The sequence below is a fragment of the Ascaphus truei genome, chromosome 8 (genome assembly GCF_040206685.1).
Source record: "Ascaphus truei isolate aAscTru1 chromosome 8, aAscTru1.hap1, whole genome shotgun sequence".
NCBI lineage: Eukaryota > Metazoa > Chordata > Amphibia > Anura > Ascaphidae > Ascaphus > Ascaphus truei.
The window spans coordinates 43,773,641-43,790,047 of record NC_134490.1 but is presented as its reverse complement, the minus strand read 5'-3'; the positions used below and the strand labels follow the sequence as shown (position 1 = coordinate 43,790,047).

The following is a 16,407-nucleotide window of genomic DNA, read 5'->3' as shown; positions in this document are numbered from 1 at the left end:
GTAAGTGCGACACGACGGAGCAACGACATGGTCGCGATCGCTGGAAGTCATCTCTATTTTTCCAGCGACCGCAGCCTGCCGTCGCCGGCACTATAAGCGTAGCCTTACTTAGTAATCTACTACAATCAATTACCTTCATCCTAGATGCTGCTGGACTGTGTTCTATTCTCTATGGAGATTTCACCTACTTCCACCTCCCTTGTAGTAATCTGCTAGGTTACTCCAGTTCTGTTTGGAAATGCTTGTGTGAATTGTTTTGAAAACTCGTGCACACTTTGTATTAGAAATGTATCAAATTCTTAGGCCCAGATTTAGAGAGGCCCACTGTTGCTTTACTGAGGTGCTAACACAAGTTAACACCTCCTTACATCTATAGTGATCAGTGCTGTTTGCGGAAGGAAAGGGCATTGTTCTAACTATAACGCCGTAAGTGGAAATGTTACGGAAAACAGGCATTTCCCTTAAAAATGCATATCCACATAGGGCCATTAAAGTTAACAAAGGGATTTAGGAGAGGGGGTGATACCTTTGCAGAAAACTGAAAATACCTGAGACATATGAATATGCAAAGTATATTCAAATTATTACATTTGCATATTTCCCAGGTATCTCAGGTGTGAACTGTTTTGTTCACAGCTCTCTCTCCTCCTCTTACGAGTGAGACTTTCCTATAAGCAGTAAATGAATAAAATGCACACATTTGTATTAGGTTTTTTCTGAGACCTTTATTTCTGCCTAATTTCTAAGGAGACAGTAAAATGAATTATAGACTCACTTTAGTTTTCATAGGATTAATCAGACTAAAGCTGTGAAACGAACACCCAAGGCCAGCCAGTCTTGTGTTTGGGACATGAAACTTGGGACATGAGTCACGCTGGTTATAATGAGCATGGGTATGATATGGTAATTAGATTAAAGTACGTAATGTAATTGTAATTAGCATGATTAGTAATCAGACACTGACAGAGTTCAATTATTTATGCATCCCAACAAATTTTAATAATGTCCTTCTAACAAACTTGATATGCTCTACACTAATGCTTAGATTTCCAATCGCTGCTGTTGCATTTTAGAGATAAGATGTCATGTTTTGATTTATTTGGATGCAGCATGTATAATGGTTCTCCTCTAGGAGTATCAGGCTTTGTGTTTCTGTGCTAATAATCCATGGAAGACAGACACAGTATCCATGCAGCTCTCCCATATGTCATTCAGTCCTAGAGGTCGGATGTGTAATTCCCGAAATAAATCACAGGGCAGTTTGCTGCAGTGTCTAAGCATTATTATTTCAGATTGGTTCAGACAATAAAATAACAACATAACTGTTTAATGCCTTAGGAATATACAGAGCAACTGTACTATATATAGACCAGTGTTTACTTTATATGCACAGCAAGGTGTCTTTATGTGCAGAACAAAGGATCATGAACTTCACTACTGTATATTCAGGACAGCGGATGTATGTTTACAGTATATGTAGAGCGGTGAATGGCCTGTGGGTAGATTTTATGTATGGGTATATAGTAAATTACTCTATGTGCAGGGTTGATTCTTTGTGGGTATATAGAGGGAAAAGACCAGATTGTGAAGTCTTTTTCTGTTGTCAGAGCAATGAACTGCAGATCTTCCAGCTGTCAAATGGTGATTATGAGTGAGAAAATGTTCATTTGTTGCACGGACTGGATACAATGGGGATGTCCAAGGATTCCACATTCCTGTTAATAGAAAGAAAGGCGAGCGGGCAGTGGTTGCGAGTGGGCAGTGGTTGCGAGTGGGCAGTGGTTGGTAACACAATGAGAGCATGCAAGCATCTCGGCTTATACAATGATGTCATAGAATACTGGCTACAGAATAGATTTATACAGAGAATGCTGCCTTAGTGTAGGCCCAATAATATACTGTACAAGAATAAATACTTTAAATGTATGTACATTGTTTAGGGGAGACAGACAGACAGACAGACACACACACACACACTTGGTGATACCATATCCTCGAGGGGCTGAATAGGGCAGCTATAGGACTTTTGCAGCACACAGAGTTAATCTTCCCTAGAGAAAAGCAGCAGCTGAAGCTAATCAGCCTGGTCTGAATGAACTGAATGAGGAAGTGTTTTAAAAGACAGAATGAAAGCTGCTATGCTGAGAGACTATTTTCCCCAGAGAAGGCGGGGGGGGGGGGGGCGGGGAGATAGAAGTGCTCTCCAGCTGCGGAAGCTGGTTACAGAGGAGTTTCTCTGGGCTCAAGGTGGGGCTGAGTTCCCCTAATAAGGACGACAAGGCTGTGCTGAAGCAGGGACGTCTACTCCAAAGGACTGACAGATAAGCAAAAACACTTTATTGTTGTATGCAGAGACTGTGTTACATAGTTGCATATGCCAGGGTGTATTTTTGGCTTGGGAACCAGCTTAGCTGGCCATGCAGTTAGTGAGGGCAAAAGCTATGGTGTAGTTGGCTTAGGTGTTACTTTTATGTATTGTTATGGCTTAAAGGGACAGTGGACCTGTTAGCATATGATTTAATCCCTGTAAATAAACCGTATGTAAGAGAAGTACGACGTTTCCTGCCTTTAACTGTGACTAAAAGATGCTACCACGTGGTGTGGGCATCACAATATATATATATATATATATATATTTCAAACTCAGTGCCAGTCAGTGTCTTTACTCACTGAGCCGCTCCTTCTCCCTCATAAATCCATTATTACTAATAATTTTGTTTTCCATTAGGTATTCCTCGAGTCTTATCCCGTATTAAACCTTCCAGGAGCTTCCCCACTATTGATGCGGCTTACAGGTCTGTGATCTAAAGTAGCTCCCTTTTTAAATATAGGCACCTCATCTGTTTTACGCCAATCTTGTGGTTCTGAGCCTGTGGAAATCGAGTCCTTGAATATTAAATGTAATGGTTTGGCTATTTCTGAACTTAACTCCTTAAGAACTCTTGGATGTATGCCATCGGGGCCAGGTGCCTTATCTACTTTAATTTTATCAAGCCGCCTTTGAACTTCTTCTTCAGTTAACAAATTGTACAATACACATGTGCAATTTCTAATAAGTTTCTGTGCGCCAAAAAAAGCTGTTTGCAACTTCGCAGGCTCCTAGAATAGAACAACCTTAACGTTAGTTCACTAAAAAGTATCACAACTTACTGTACATGAAATCTGCTTTTTTTCAGGACCAATACGACCGCTAGCACGTCAAATGACATATTGGTAAGTTCTTGTTTTAATTTACTTCGTATATATGATTTGTTATATTCTTTATTGCTGTGTTTCATCTATAGTTCTTTTGACCTCAGCTATAATCAACAAGCAGCAGCCATGTTTTTCACAGCAGGACTTATTTTCACCAATCCTTTCCAGCAGCGGCAATTGTAGTTGTTTTCAATTGGTTTGTACACTTTGGTGGGTGTCTTGATGGTTATTTACTGTACTTTATTGCTGTTATTGTTTGTTTACCTGACCACAGTCCTGTTATGGGACTGAAACGTTGGGCATTTTTTTCATACTATTGATATAATTTATAAATGATTACTGCTTGCCTGTATTCAATTTGATACACATGCGCGCGCACACACACACACACACACACTCCGAAACTGTCCTTACCTTATTGCTCTGCTGCACTGCACGGGTGGCTGTATGCGGTTGCACCATTATCAGCTGTCAGCAAAAAGAAAGGAGATGGATCATGAGAACAGACAGACAACAAACCCCAAATCACAGCTAGGAAGTGTGCGCAATAATCAACCAAAAAACACAAACTGCTCAGGCCAAATGTTTCAAAGAAACAGGTTTCTGATCCCTATCACAATACTATGTACAGGCAAATTCTATTATCTCAACATTACACTACAGAGCAGTAATACTGTACATAAGTAGACACGTTTATGGTAGAAAATTACAAAAGGCTACCTAGATTCACCCAGAATTGATTGTAGCCTTCTCTGTTATATACTATGATCATTTAATCAAGAACAATACCAACAATGTGTGTGGTGCTTTATTTATGAATAATGTTTATCTACACACAGATATGGAATTAAAACAAAAGTCCACGGCACAGTATGGTTTGACCTCTTCTTCACTTTACCTGTTTCATAGTAGTCATAAACATAAACTAAAGCGTTCTTAATGTTCAGCACACGGCTGCCTATCTGCACCTTGAAGGGCAGGTAGATTGTCTTACTGGAAACCTGTGAAAAAATGAGAAGGTGGAAGAGGTTACATAGACAAGTAACCCGGTAATGCTGCCCCCTCATACAGGAAGGTAGAGAGAGAGCAGGACGAACAGAGAGAATGAGACAGGATATAGAAAAGACTTGAGGGATGTTGATAAAGAGGTAGAGTTAAAGAGCCCAGGCACATACAAATCCCTACACTCACAGAGTTCAGGTACAAATACACATGGTTATTTTTCTCCTCAGATTTGGAAACCAATTTTGAGTTCTCCAGCTGTAATGAGAAGGAAAGAAGAAACAGGATAAATTGGCGTGTCTCTGCTAAGAGTCCACAACACCCTTTTAGCACCAAACTGTCTTTATGAGTTATTTGAAAGTCGTCTTGCCTTAAGGGAATTATGCTACAATGAATAGTCCTTACAGGTACTGTAGAAGTTGCTTTAAAGTAACACACTCCAGCCTTGGACTTTCACTTTAAACACTTCTTTTTCAGAACATTTGCTAATAGAGGAGAATAAAGAGAATCCCAGGGGAAATTCTGTTGTGAACTCGTCCCTCTGTATTGAGAATAAACTGTAACTAACAATAACACTGGAGAGCAGGGGGGGGTGTTTAGACTTTTGCATGACATGTTGGGGACTGTTCACATTTGCACTGGGCTGGAGTTTTTGACATATTGGCCATTTATATTGAAGTAAACCCAGTATATAGGGGATTAACATTTTAAAGACATCTGGGGATTTTAGTGCATGTCATCATTCCTGTCCACCTTGTAGGCTGAATTAATCTGCTGGCTTCTTAACCTCTTCTGCCTAGGATATTTCTATCAAACATTTGAACAAATGTAAAAAAAAAATCACTAAATATCAGAAAAACAATTAATTCATGGGCTAAATTAAATACAGTGGCGAGAAAAAGTTTGTGAATCCCACTGATAATTACAGAAATGTCATAGTTTTTCCATGATAACCTATTTGAATCAAAAACCAGCATTTTCTTAAATATTCAATGTGGTTTATATTAACTAATTCGATGTCTTTTTAACAAAATTATGTATTAATTAGACAGATAATGAGTAATTAAGAGTCGGTCAGTATGTTAAAAAATAAGTGAAACCCTGGTTTTATATAGCTCAATTAAAGGGGATAATTAGAATCAGGTGTTTAAATAATTAGGTAGATATTTATGTGAACGTTTGGGAGGCCCAACCCTATATAAAGATCAGAAACTTTGTGAGTTTGGTCTTCACCATACAGGTGTGGGGAAACACGTCATGCCACGATCAAAATAAATCTGAGGACCTCAGAAAAGCAGTAATTGATGTTCCTCAGTCTAGAAAGGGTTACAAAACAATTTCCAAGGATTTGGGGCTCCACCAATCCACTGTCAGACAAATGGAGAAAGTTCAAGACCACAGTCACTCTACCAAGGAGCATTTGTCCTATCAAAATCTCTCCAAGAACAAACCAGCAAATCATCTAGGAAGTGACAAAGAACCCCAAAGTAAGATCCAAGAATCTGTAGGCCACTCTCGCCTTGGCTAATGTGAGTGTTCACGACTCAATAAAAGGACTGAACAAGAATGGTGTTCATGGAAGAATAGCCAGGAGGAAACCACTGCTCTCTAAAAAGAACATTGCTGCTGTCTGAAGTTTGCCAAAGAGCACATAGATGATCCAGAAGATTTTGGGAATACATTCAGGAAATTCTCTGGAGAGACAAGTCAAAGGTAGAACTTTTTGGCCTCAATAGAACCGTTTGGCGAAAACCAAAACTGTGTTTGAACCGAAGAACCTCATCCCAACCATCAAGCATGGTGGTGAGAGTGTGATGGTTTGGGGCTGCTTTGCTGCTGCAGGACCTGGGCGGCTTGCCAACATTGATACAACCATGAATTCTGCATTGTATAAAAAGATTCTAGAGGAGAATGTCAGGCCAACTGTCCATGAGCTGAAGCTGAAGCGAAAGTGGATCATGTAGCAAGACAATGATTCTAAACACAAGCAGATCTACAAAAGAATGGCCGCAGAAGAACTTCCGTGTTTTAGAATGGGCTAGTCAAAGTGCAGACCTAAACCCTAACTAAATGTTTTGGCAGGACCCCAAGCGAGCTGTCCATGCAAGGAAGCCCTCAAATGTCACTGAGTGGAAGCAGTTCTGGGCCAAAGTTCCTAAAAATCGATGTCAGAGAGTGACCTGTAGTTACATGAAACACTTGGTTGAAGTCATTGCTGCTCAAGAGGGCGCCACCAGGTACTGAATCTAAAGGTTCACATACTTTGTCACACACGGATATTGAATGTTTAATCATTTGTCGATAAATGTTGGAAAAGTATCATGGTTTTGTGTCCTTTGTTTGATCAGGTTATCTGTATCTATTATTAGGACTTAGATTAAGATATAATAATATTTTAGGTGTGAAATATGTCAAAATCCTAAGGGGTTCACAAACTCTCGCCACTGTAAATACAGTGTAAAACACTGATTTCCTCCTCCCCATCCCGCTGTTCCTATCTTTAAATCTTCCCCACCAACCTATTTTCACCCCACTCCCACCCCCAGAGGTTATACCTCACGGAGAGACATGTAATCCGTTTGGTATCCTGACAGCAACTTAATGTCAATAATTGCCATGTTGGATTGGTTTCGGCTGCCTCGATAGCTGGGGAGAGAAGAGAGTCACACTAGTAAGAGAAAGAGACAGTGTAGAATCTCACACTCTCTCTGACACTCTGAGTGTGGGTGATTTGTGCACCGGGTGTGGGTGATTTGTGCACCCGGTGTGGGTGATTTGTGCACCGGGTGTGGGTGATTTGTGCACCCGGTGTGGGTGATTTGTACAATCGGTGTGGGTGATTTGTAAACTCGGTGTGTGTGTGTGTGTGTGTGTGTGTGTGTGTGTGTGTGTGTGTGTGTGTGTATGTGTGTGAGAATGTTTGGCTCTTAATGAAGAAGTAATGTGATTTTTTTTTTTGCCTTACAAACAAACCAGATTATTATTGCTATGTACTAGAAGATACTGTAGCTGTGTATGTTTATATTGAGAAGTATGTGCTGTAGGATCATAAACAACTGTACATCACACTGCAAGAGATAACTCTGAATCTTATGGTGAGAAGAGAGCTGACTGATGATGGCTACATATGGACTTTTATCCAGGAACAGATCTTCATGGTACACAGAGAGTTGTTACCTGCACTGTATACGACCGTGAGAGATAGCTGTGCACGCCGTACCTTACTTGGATGCCGATGGTAAAGGTATATGCCACACCGTTTACACAGCTCTCAGATGATGTATTTACAGAGAGAGAAAAGGCTGAATTTGCTTTGGGCACCGGGATGTTGTATCGAACTGTGGTCTGCAGGGAGAAAGCACAAAGAGATGAGCTAATACCCACATACCCATCACTAAATAATGAGAGACTGCTCAAATTTGCAGTATCTGAACTACTGTATATAAACCAGCATCACATGACTCATGTGATAATATTACATTAACCAATTGTTGTGACCATACCGCTCAGCCTAATACCAATATCAATAATACGTTGTAACAGGGTGCTATAGGACAAACAATTGTCGTTTTTACAAGGTGGGTCCAAAGAGAACCCAAAAAAGATCCTATATCAGGCACTCGCTGTGGAGAAGGTGAGTAATTACTCCATGAGATAGAAAATATCTCTAACAAAAGGTCTATGACCAGAGGCTTACCATCAGCTGACATATATAAAATATATAGTATATGTCCACATAGGACTAAAAGTGAAAAAACAATAACGTTTTAATAAACATTAAAAGGAAACAATGAACATGTGTTGTGTACTAAAATCCTCTGCGGAAGTATGCGCCACATTCAAAACAGTTGGTATATACCTCATATCCTAAAGAGTATAATCCCCTACACAGAGGTAGATATTAGAGGAAGACAGTAGATATACCAACATAAAACCAGGAAAGAATGGTGCAGCAGCAAACAGATATGTAGTATAGTAGAAGGCAGACGCAAAGTAACACAATGAACTCGGATACACTAGTCAGTATGGTCAGATCTCAATAGGTGTATCATGTGTGTAATCCATCAGAGTGTATACATTGTGTCAAAAAAGCTGCAATGCAAGCTGTGTCTTCATTTGTAGCTGCTGCACCAAGATGGCGGCACCTCGCTTCAGAACATCACCGTCGTGACGTCATCAATCCCCGATGCGCTTTTTGTGTGACACGGCACGCTTCATCAGGGGGAGGGTGACATATCCTATGTGGACATATATGTGTTATATATGTCAGCTGATGGTTAGCCTCTGGTCATAGACCATTTGTTAGAGATATTTTGTATCTCGTGGAGTAATTACTCACCTTCTACTCTCCACAGCGAGTGCCTGATATAGGATCTTTTTTGGGTTCTCTTTGGACCCACCTTGTTAAAACGATATTATATTACCTGTGTCTGGTTATTTACAGTACTATAGAATGTGATATTGTTATAGTACCTATAGCATTCATATTATAATGCAGGGTGGCAGACTGGAGAGCAGACATGAGATTTTGTTTTCAGTAGGCAACGGCCGCCTCACTTAATCGGATCAGCCAATGAGGTCGAACCGCTCCCAGCCACACCGCTGCCACGCCTCCCTGTCTTCTCCAGCTGCCTCCTGACTTCAGTCACTTGCCGCTTTGCCGGATCGCAGCGGTGACGTCACTAAATCGAACTGCCGCCCAGCCAGAGCTGGTACTGTATAACTGTAGCCTAATGTAACATTGTTACCTGCAACATTCACATTATAATGTTACTGTAAATTGTTACCGGGAGCGTTCATATTATAATGTAACATTGATACCTGCAGCGTTCACATTATAATGTTATATTGTTACCTGCAGTATTCACATTGTTACCTGCAGTGGGTGATTGACGTTATAATGTAACATTATTACCTGCACCAGACAACAGCCTATTCCGTTGACATTGAGTTGGTAATCCCCGGGGACGTTAGGTAGTGACTGTCTCTGTACCACCAGTCTGTTGTCTTGATTTAAAGTGAACTGGAGAATGTCCCCATTTCCTGTGCTCACCCTCACATTGTGATGGGTATTAGGGGTGAATATCAGGTGGGCATAGGCTGATAAAGCCTGGAGGGCCACCACTGTGTCCTGAGAGAGAGAGATAAGGGGTAAGGGGTTAGTCTGCAACTTACAGTACTACTTGTGTGACTTCTAGTTGCTCACCACTCTGCCACTGAAACTGTGTGACCCTGGGCTGGTTATGGCTCTGATGCTACCACTGTGTGTGCCCCTGGGCTGGTCACAGCACTGCCACTGATGCTTTGTGTGCCTCTGGGCTGGTCATGGCTTTGCTACCGGCACTGTGTGTGCCCCTGGGCTAGTCACGGTTTTTTTACTGCCAATGTGTGCACCGGGGCTAGTCACGGTTCTGCCACTTACACAGTGTGTGCCCCTGGACTTGTCGTGGCTCTTCTGCTGACACTGTGTGATGTTGAGCTAGATTACCTGTGTGGACTGGAATCCCCCATATGAGTTCTGCTGCTGGATCATCCAGACTGCAATCTGAGCCATGTAGGACAAATCACCGTTTGTCACATTGGGCCCCTTTGCGATGCTGAGCATCATATAGGATGTAATCTCCACCTCAGCCGGGGCATACGGAGAGTTGAAGAATGGGAAAAACTCTCTGTCAGGTTTGTCTGCGCGCTCCCAGTGCAGGGTGCCACCTATGGGGGAAGTAAAGAGGGTCAGCTGCACAGGTGTGCTAATATAGTTACTGATACCTAACCCTCCAACTATCATTACCCCAAGAGGGCAGAAAAAATGAAAGAGATAGTGAGAGGTAGAGAAAGAGAGAGGAAGTGAGAGGGAAACAGGAAAGAAAGACAGAAGAATATAACATTGCGGTGTAGTCTTCTTTGATGAAGTGTAAGAAGGATAGAAAATGTAATGGGAAAGCGGAAGGAATGTGCAAGTGAGAAATGGAAAAGAAAAGGCAGAGAATTGTTAATCCGTGATGTGGGGTATCCAGGAACGGTGCAGCCACTTGCACCGGCCCTGGGGGTATCGCACCCTCACACAACATTAACTTGAATGGCAGTTAATGCTGGATGTAGGGAGGGGGCAATACCCCACATTACACTTCAGTGCATTATGAACAAAAAGAGAGAAGAAACAAAATATGTCAGTTGCAGCAAAAGCAGAATCTATCAGATAGAAACTAAAAAGGGTTTTGTTCCTCCCCGCTCATAATCCCATAATAATACCCTCAGACACGGCCTCTGTCTTCAGTGTGTCCAGCATGTTCCCTCTCCTCTCCCAGTCCCCAGCCAATGTAAAGGCGTACACCATGAGGGCTCGATTGTAAATGCTCTGCTCGCTCTTAGAGGCAGTGACCAGACATTCCAGGCAACCGTCCAGTAGGCTCATCTATAAGAGGACAGGGGAGAATATGCAATGTGCAAGCTGAGGACAGCTCAAATCTCACCTGGTCTGACAGAATCTTTCATACGGAGACTGATAGCACCCACCTGACTCAATATGGAAATATATTACAACCCTAGTTTGCTGTTCTAAAATGAAAAGAGCTGTGGGGTGCATTAGGTTAGAGAAGAAGTCTGCGTTGATCAACATGCTTAAGGGCAGAATACCAACATTATATATGTTAAACTCATATAGGCTTCTGGGGGTGAATTGCGTCTTTAAGTCCTTGCTTGCAACCCCAAATAATCAATGACCTTATAACTGGTTCCTGAATGCATTGAGGACAAGATAACTGTGAGCATGTCACAGGACAGTTGTGCAAGGACCGCGGCTAGGCTCCGTCCTCCGGACGCGTCACGCTCCGCTGACGCGCACAAACTCCCGGTAGTCCGCAAGTGCCACACCAGTAAGGAGATTCCGGGTTCTCAGCCACCTGACGTCACCACGGCGAGCAATCTCGCCGGCAATGGGATTGCCACACTCCACGCCTCTTTTGCACTCACACGCCTCATGCACGCACACCGGGTAATGCTGGGATCAACCTCAACTGTGTCTCACCTGATCTCCATCCAGGCTCATCCTATCAGCGTTATACCTATGTGTGACATCACTGCTCCTGATGCCTTCCCATTGGCTCTTGTCCCTTTTTATGCCCAATCAGCCCTCTGCTGATTGCTGAGCATAAACCTTGGTTTGTATATTGTGCTTGCTGCACTGATCGTTGCCTGTTACTGTGCCTTCATTGATCTTTGCTGTGACCCCTGCTTGTACCTGCACATCTCTCTTCTATATCCCTGGACATCAGCTTGTTTTTGGACTCCTGCTCTCTCCTCGACCTCGGCTATGGATCATGACCACTCTTCTCTCTCCAACCCCGAACCACGGCAAGTACCACGACCTACCTACACTCATCCTACCCTGACCCGGCTACATGGCCCTGACTCTGCACTCCGGACCTGTTGTAGGGCGGTGGTTTATATAAGTCCCCACCTCAGCCTCGCGGTCTAGTCCAGTTTGTGGTGAGCACACGTGACAATGTGTGAGCATGGTGTGTCCAAAGTGTAGGCTAAGGCTGCAATTATAACCAAAAACCCAAGACACCCCGTGGCGCAAAAAACAAGTGTCATATATACGTGATAACTGCTTATACCAAATTCAACTGTCTCCCCACTTGCTACTGCAAAGCGGGAGACAGTTGATGCTTTTTCAAAATTTGTTTTTGCGCAGCAATGTGTCACTACAGGAGACACCACAGGCGTTTTTGGGTATAATCGCAGCCTTAAACAGGGGTGCGCAAACTTCTGGTGCTGCGTCCCCGTGCCTGCTATGCCCCAATGCTTGCGCGCCCCCCCCCCCCTTACCTTAGTGATGGCGTCAAATGACACCACAGGGTCATGTGATGTCACGTAACTTTACCCTGTGGCATCCTTTGATGCCACGTTGCCATGGCGACGCATCGCCCGAAGCCGGCGGAATCACGGTAAGTGAGTTACAGAGGCCTCCGTCTGCCCCTGGCCTTTAATTTAAATACCTTCAGGAAGAGCATGGGGCCTCTAACCGCCATGCCACCCCCCCAAAAAAAAAAAAATCTCGGGGGGCTGTTCCCAGCAGTTTGCGCACCCCTGAGCGAAAGGTCTGTCATGTTGTTCCTTAGAGTGGATGGCAATTCTTTAATACTTGTCCAGTATAAAAACTAGACCTGGTTGTGTGTGTGTGGGAGTGTGTGTGGGAGTGTGTGTGGGAGTGTGTGTGGGAGTGTGTGTGTGTGCGTGTGGTGTCAGTGTGTACATGCATGTGGGGGAGTGTGTGTACATGCATGTGGGGAGTGTGTGTACATGCATGTGGGGGAGTGTGTGTACATGCATGTGGGGGAGTGTGTAACTGAACATGATTGGCAGAGGCTTGCACTGCCTGTAAAGACGGGCGAATCCACCAAAATCCATTTTCATGATTTTCTCGCATTCCTCCTCCCCCCCCCCTCCCCAAATCCGTTCCACGGTTTAAAATCCGCAAACTAATTTGGTCGGTTTTAATATGCACGGATTCCGCAAAAAAAAAAAAACGATATTGGATACAACCCATGGACGGATTTGCTGAATCTGTGGATTAGATGCTATAAATTCTATATTTGCGGAATCCACGGAGTGTATTGGTAATAATAAAAAAAATCTGCCAAACGCTAATGGCCCTTTTTGAGTTTGATCCACTGAAATGCACTGACCAAAGGAACCGGCCGATCCGCTGCAGATCCAAATTCGCCCATCTCTAACTGCCTGCACTTCCATGAGCTATACCTATCGCATGAATAAATAGAGGGCTTAGCAGAAAACTGCATGTTGGTAGAGCTGCTGTGACAGCACTATATGGAAGCAGAGGGTGAGTGAACTTGGAATCCCCTCCGATTCTTACTTACCCCAAGGCTGTATTTAGACTCCAGCAGAGCGATGGCGAGGAAAGCCGTGAAGCTGAGATCATCATCTGCCCCACCCTGTGAAAAATACCAAGAGGTTCTATTATAACAACCAGAAGTATTGCATTGAATTAATACTATACAGTACATCTGCTCATACTGCTGAACTTCACTACTCAGGGCACTTCTCATACTGCAGCATAGCATAGGGTTAAAACCATTCCCAGAATGCATTTTAACTCAACTAGAGTATATGATATAGGTACATATATTATTGTTAAGATTATTGTTACTATTAGGATTATTAAAATACTACTACTAATAATAATAATCCATTTACATTTATTTAATCCATTAAAGTATTATTATTACTATATATTATGCTTTGCAATGCATTAAACAAAAGTCTTGAAGGTATTTTGTAATATAAAAATACATCACAGAGGGGCTATAACCCAGTATTTTCTGAGCGTGGCTGATGACTCTGGTTGGGTAACATTAGCTGCATTCTGCTCCTGGATCTGTCACTGACTCGCTCACCTTCAGTGCGCTATTAAACAGATCTCCCACAGGTTTGAAGCAGCCACTCTCCAGTTTTTGGGAGTTTTCCAGCCAGATCAGAGTTTGCTGCTGGATTTTCTCATCAATATAAATTAATTTCTTGGCTTCCTCAAAAGTCTTGAAGACATAGCATGTCAGCCTGAAAAAGAGCCAAAACTTCACATAAGATCCCTCTGCTGTCCAAGTACTGACTCTTCCTTCTACTCACACACTGATGAGTCATTGGGGCTTATCTAATAATGTACAAAATCTTCAATTCGATGCTACCGCATGGAAAGTCCTATTGGCTTGAATGTAACTTTCCATGTGGGAGCATCAAAACTGTGCTATTGTACTTTATTGAACATCCCCTCTCAATTCTAAGCTTATGCACTCTTTATCATCTCAGTTCTAACCCCATGCACACAACTCAATTTCACTATCCTCTACATACAGATGCAGCGGCCGTTATGCTAAGGCATCACAGCGCCGTTTTCGTGTGCGCTGCTGTTCTCTACGTGGCATGAACGCGGCCAATCGCCCCAGGCACGCGCGTTTATCGCGGTTGCTTTGTTTGAATTTTATAGATTGTGTGCAATGAAATGAATGAATTGTAATGTGTACGGTACTGTGCAACTGTGTCAATTTCAGGTATTTAAAAGCCAGAACACTAAAATGCCATTTTATGCACTCGCCTTGTAAGGCGGTACGGTTGGAAGTAATCCTGTGCCATCACATGGGTATTCCGAGGTATAAACCGTGTGATTTCATAAAATTATGGCCGCTGCATCTGTATATACTGTATGCTGAAATTGCACCTTAATTCATTTTGCAGCACCCTCTAAATCTTCTATATTGACCCCGTCACTGTACTCTAATCTGTTGAGCTGCCACTGCTGTGTGGACGCCATACAATTCCCATGCAGGCTTCCCAGTGTTTTCTCTGCTTTCCCTGTTGTAGACCGACACTGGGCTTAACTTTTGCATTCTATACTTACCAAGAATTGCCTTTGGCTTCCCAGCCCCCGAAGGTATCATACGCCCCAGAACTCAGCATGAATTTTAGCTGGCGGTAATACCCTGAAAATAAGAAGCAGTGGAAATGAATGGGCAGACAAAATACTATGGGCCAAATTTACTAAGCTCTGCTATTGTATAAAACACTTTTCAGTGCTGAAAGACACATTGGGCCATATTTGCTAGTGCATAAGACACTTTCTGAGCTGGAAGACACCTTGCAGCCCATTCCCTTAAATTGTCTGTAAAATGCCATATTCACTTAGCCCTCCTAGGGATCCTCATGCATGGGAATGATGATGCAAGATTTAACACCTTCCAAAAAATCCAGACTCTGATTATCATTGAGTTTTCAGGTAATAGCCTAAAAGCAATGTATAGTATAGGACTTAACCCTTTCATTAGAAAAAGTTACACGTGTCATACAAAAATATGTTATAAATTATAGGAATGTCTGAAACACATCATAAACTATACTATGGTTTTTATTGAGTAAGGTGATACAGTATGTTTGTGTGAACGAATATGGTATATAATGTAATAATGACTGTCACGGAAGACCAGTACTTTTCACACCTACACCGGGATCACTATCACCAGACGAGACAAAGAAGTTGAATAAAATGGGTTTATTCTGGAAAGCCAGCAGACAGAACAAAATACACAATAACAAGATACAATACCAACTCATTCTGAGAGTACCTCTATAGCCCCACCCCCTCAACACTGCCCACAGTTTTCAATTTGTCCCAGTATCTGAAGAGGACATTACACAAGCACTACTCAAATTAAAACTAAGCAGCTACTGTGCACCTGACTTACTGCAATCTAAGTTCCTAAAACTTGGTGCCCCAGCCATTGCCAAACCAATTGCTTCCCTAATCAACTCTATCTTGTCTTCAGGCCATATTCCCAAGACCTGGAAAACTGCCAGAGTTGTCCCAATATTCAAAAGTGGGGACAAAAACACTGTCTCAAACTACAGGCCAATCTCTCTTCTCCCAATACTATCCAAAGTCGTGGAAAAATGTGTTCACTCCCAATTAAGCGATTACTATACAATACCAAGACAAATTTCCCTAGCCAATTCCAATCTGGCTTTCGCCCCAAGACTCCACGGTAACTACCCTCCTAAAAGTTTGCAATGAGATCCAGTGTGGGATGGAACTGGGACAACTTACTGGTGCAATATTCCTAGATTTTGCAAAGGCTTTTGATACTGTTGATCATGTTATCTTGCTAAACAAACTCCAGTGCTCTGGAATAGGAAAATATGCTTTAAACTGATTTAATTCCTACCTATCAGGTAGATCCCAACATGTGTCTCTCGGGCACTATCTCCAACCCCTTGGATATCACCTGCAGCGTCCTGCAAGGCTCTGCAGCCCCTACTCTTCTTAATGATCTTTCTTCAGCATGTAAGGGAGCCTCAATACACATATATGCGGATAACACAATCTTATATGCACACAGCTTTAACCTCTCCGACTTTGGACATGTACTTAAATCTGACTTTTTGAAAATTGGATTTCCCAAAACAAACTGTTTCTAAACACTGACAAGACTAACAGTGGTATTTGGGACCAAGGCTAAATTTCCAAAGCTTCCAATGAAGGAGCAGAACTAACTCTAATACTATCCTAGCTCCTGTTAATTGTTTCAAATATTTGGACATATGATTTGATTCCCATATAACATTTGGGTTGCACATTGATACCCTGACATACAAAACCTATGCCAAACTACAGTAAGTGTACTTTACAGGAACAAATCCTCT

At 42.5% G+C, this 16,407-nt stretch overlaps 1 protein-coding gene across 2 annotated transcripts in view; it reads right to left on the bottom strand.

Annotated features, from left to right (window-relative positions):
* Positions 1-973: 973 nt before the first annotated feature.
* Positions 974-16,407, bottom strand: part of LOC142501621 (ovostatin-like) — a 56,461-nt gene continuing 41,027 nt past the window's right edge. For both annotated transcript variants that reach the window (XM_075611744.1, XM_075611745.1), the window contains exons 25-36: positions 14,612-14,693; positions 13,614-13,773; positions 13,077-13,151; positions 10,447-10,609; positions 9,686-9,906; positions 9,113-9,328; positions 7,418-7,542; positions 6,753-6,843; positions 4,387-4,455; positions 4,094-4,196; positions 3,610-3,663; positions 974-1,715 (exon numbers count right to left, since the gene is read on the bottom strand). In XM_075611744.1, coding sequence (XP_075467859.1) covers positions 3,611-3,663; positions 4,094-4,196; positions 4,387-4,455; positions 6,753-6,843; positions 7,418-7,542; positions 9,113-9,328; positions 9,686-9,906; positions 10,447-10,609; positions 13,077-13,151; positions 13,614-13,773; positions 14,612-14,693 — 1,358 coding nt within the window. In that variant the 3' untranslated portion in view covers positions 974-1,715; position 3,610. The remainder of the gene's footprint in view (positions 1,716-3,609; positions 3,664-4,093; positions 4,197-4,386; positions 4,456-6,752; positions 6,844-7,417; positions 7,543-9,112; positions 9,329-9,685; positions 9,907-10,446; positions 10,610-13,076; positions 13,152-13,613; positions 13,774-14,611; positions 14,694-16,407) is intronic.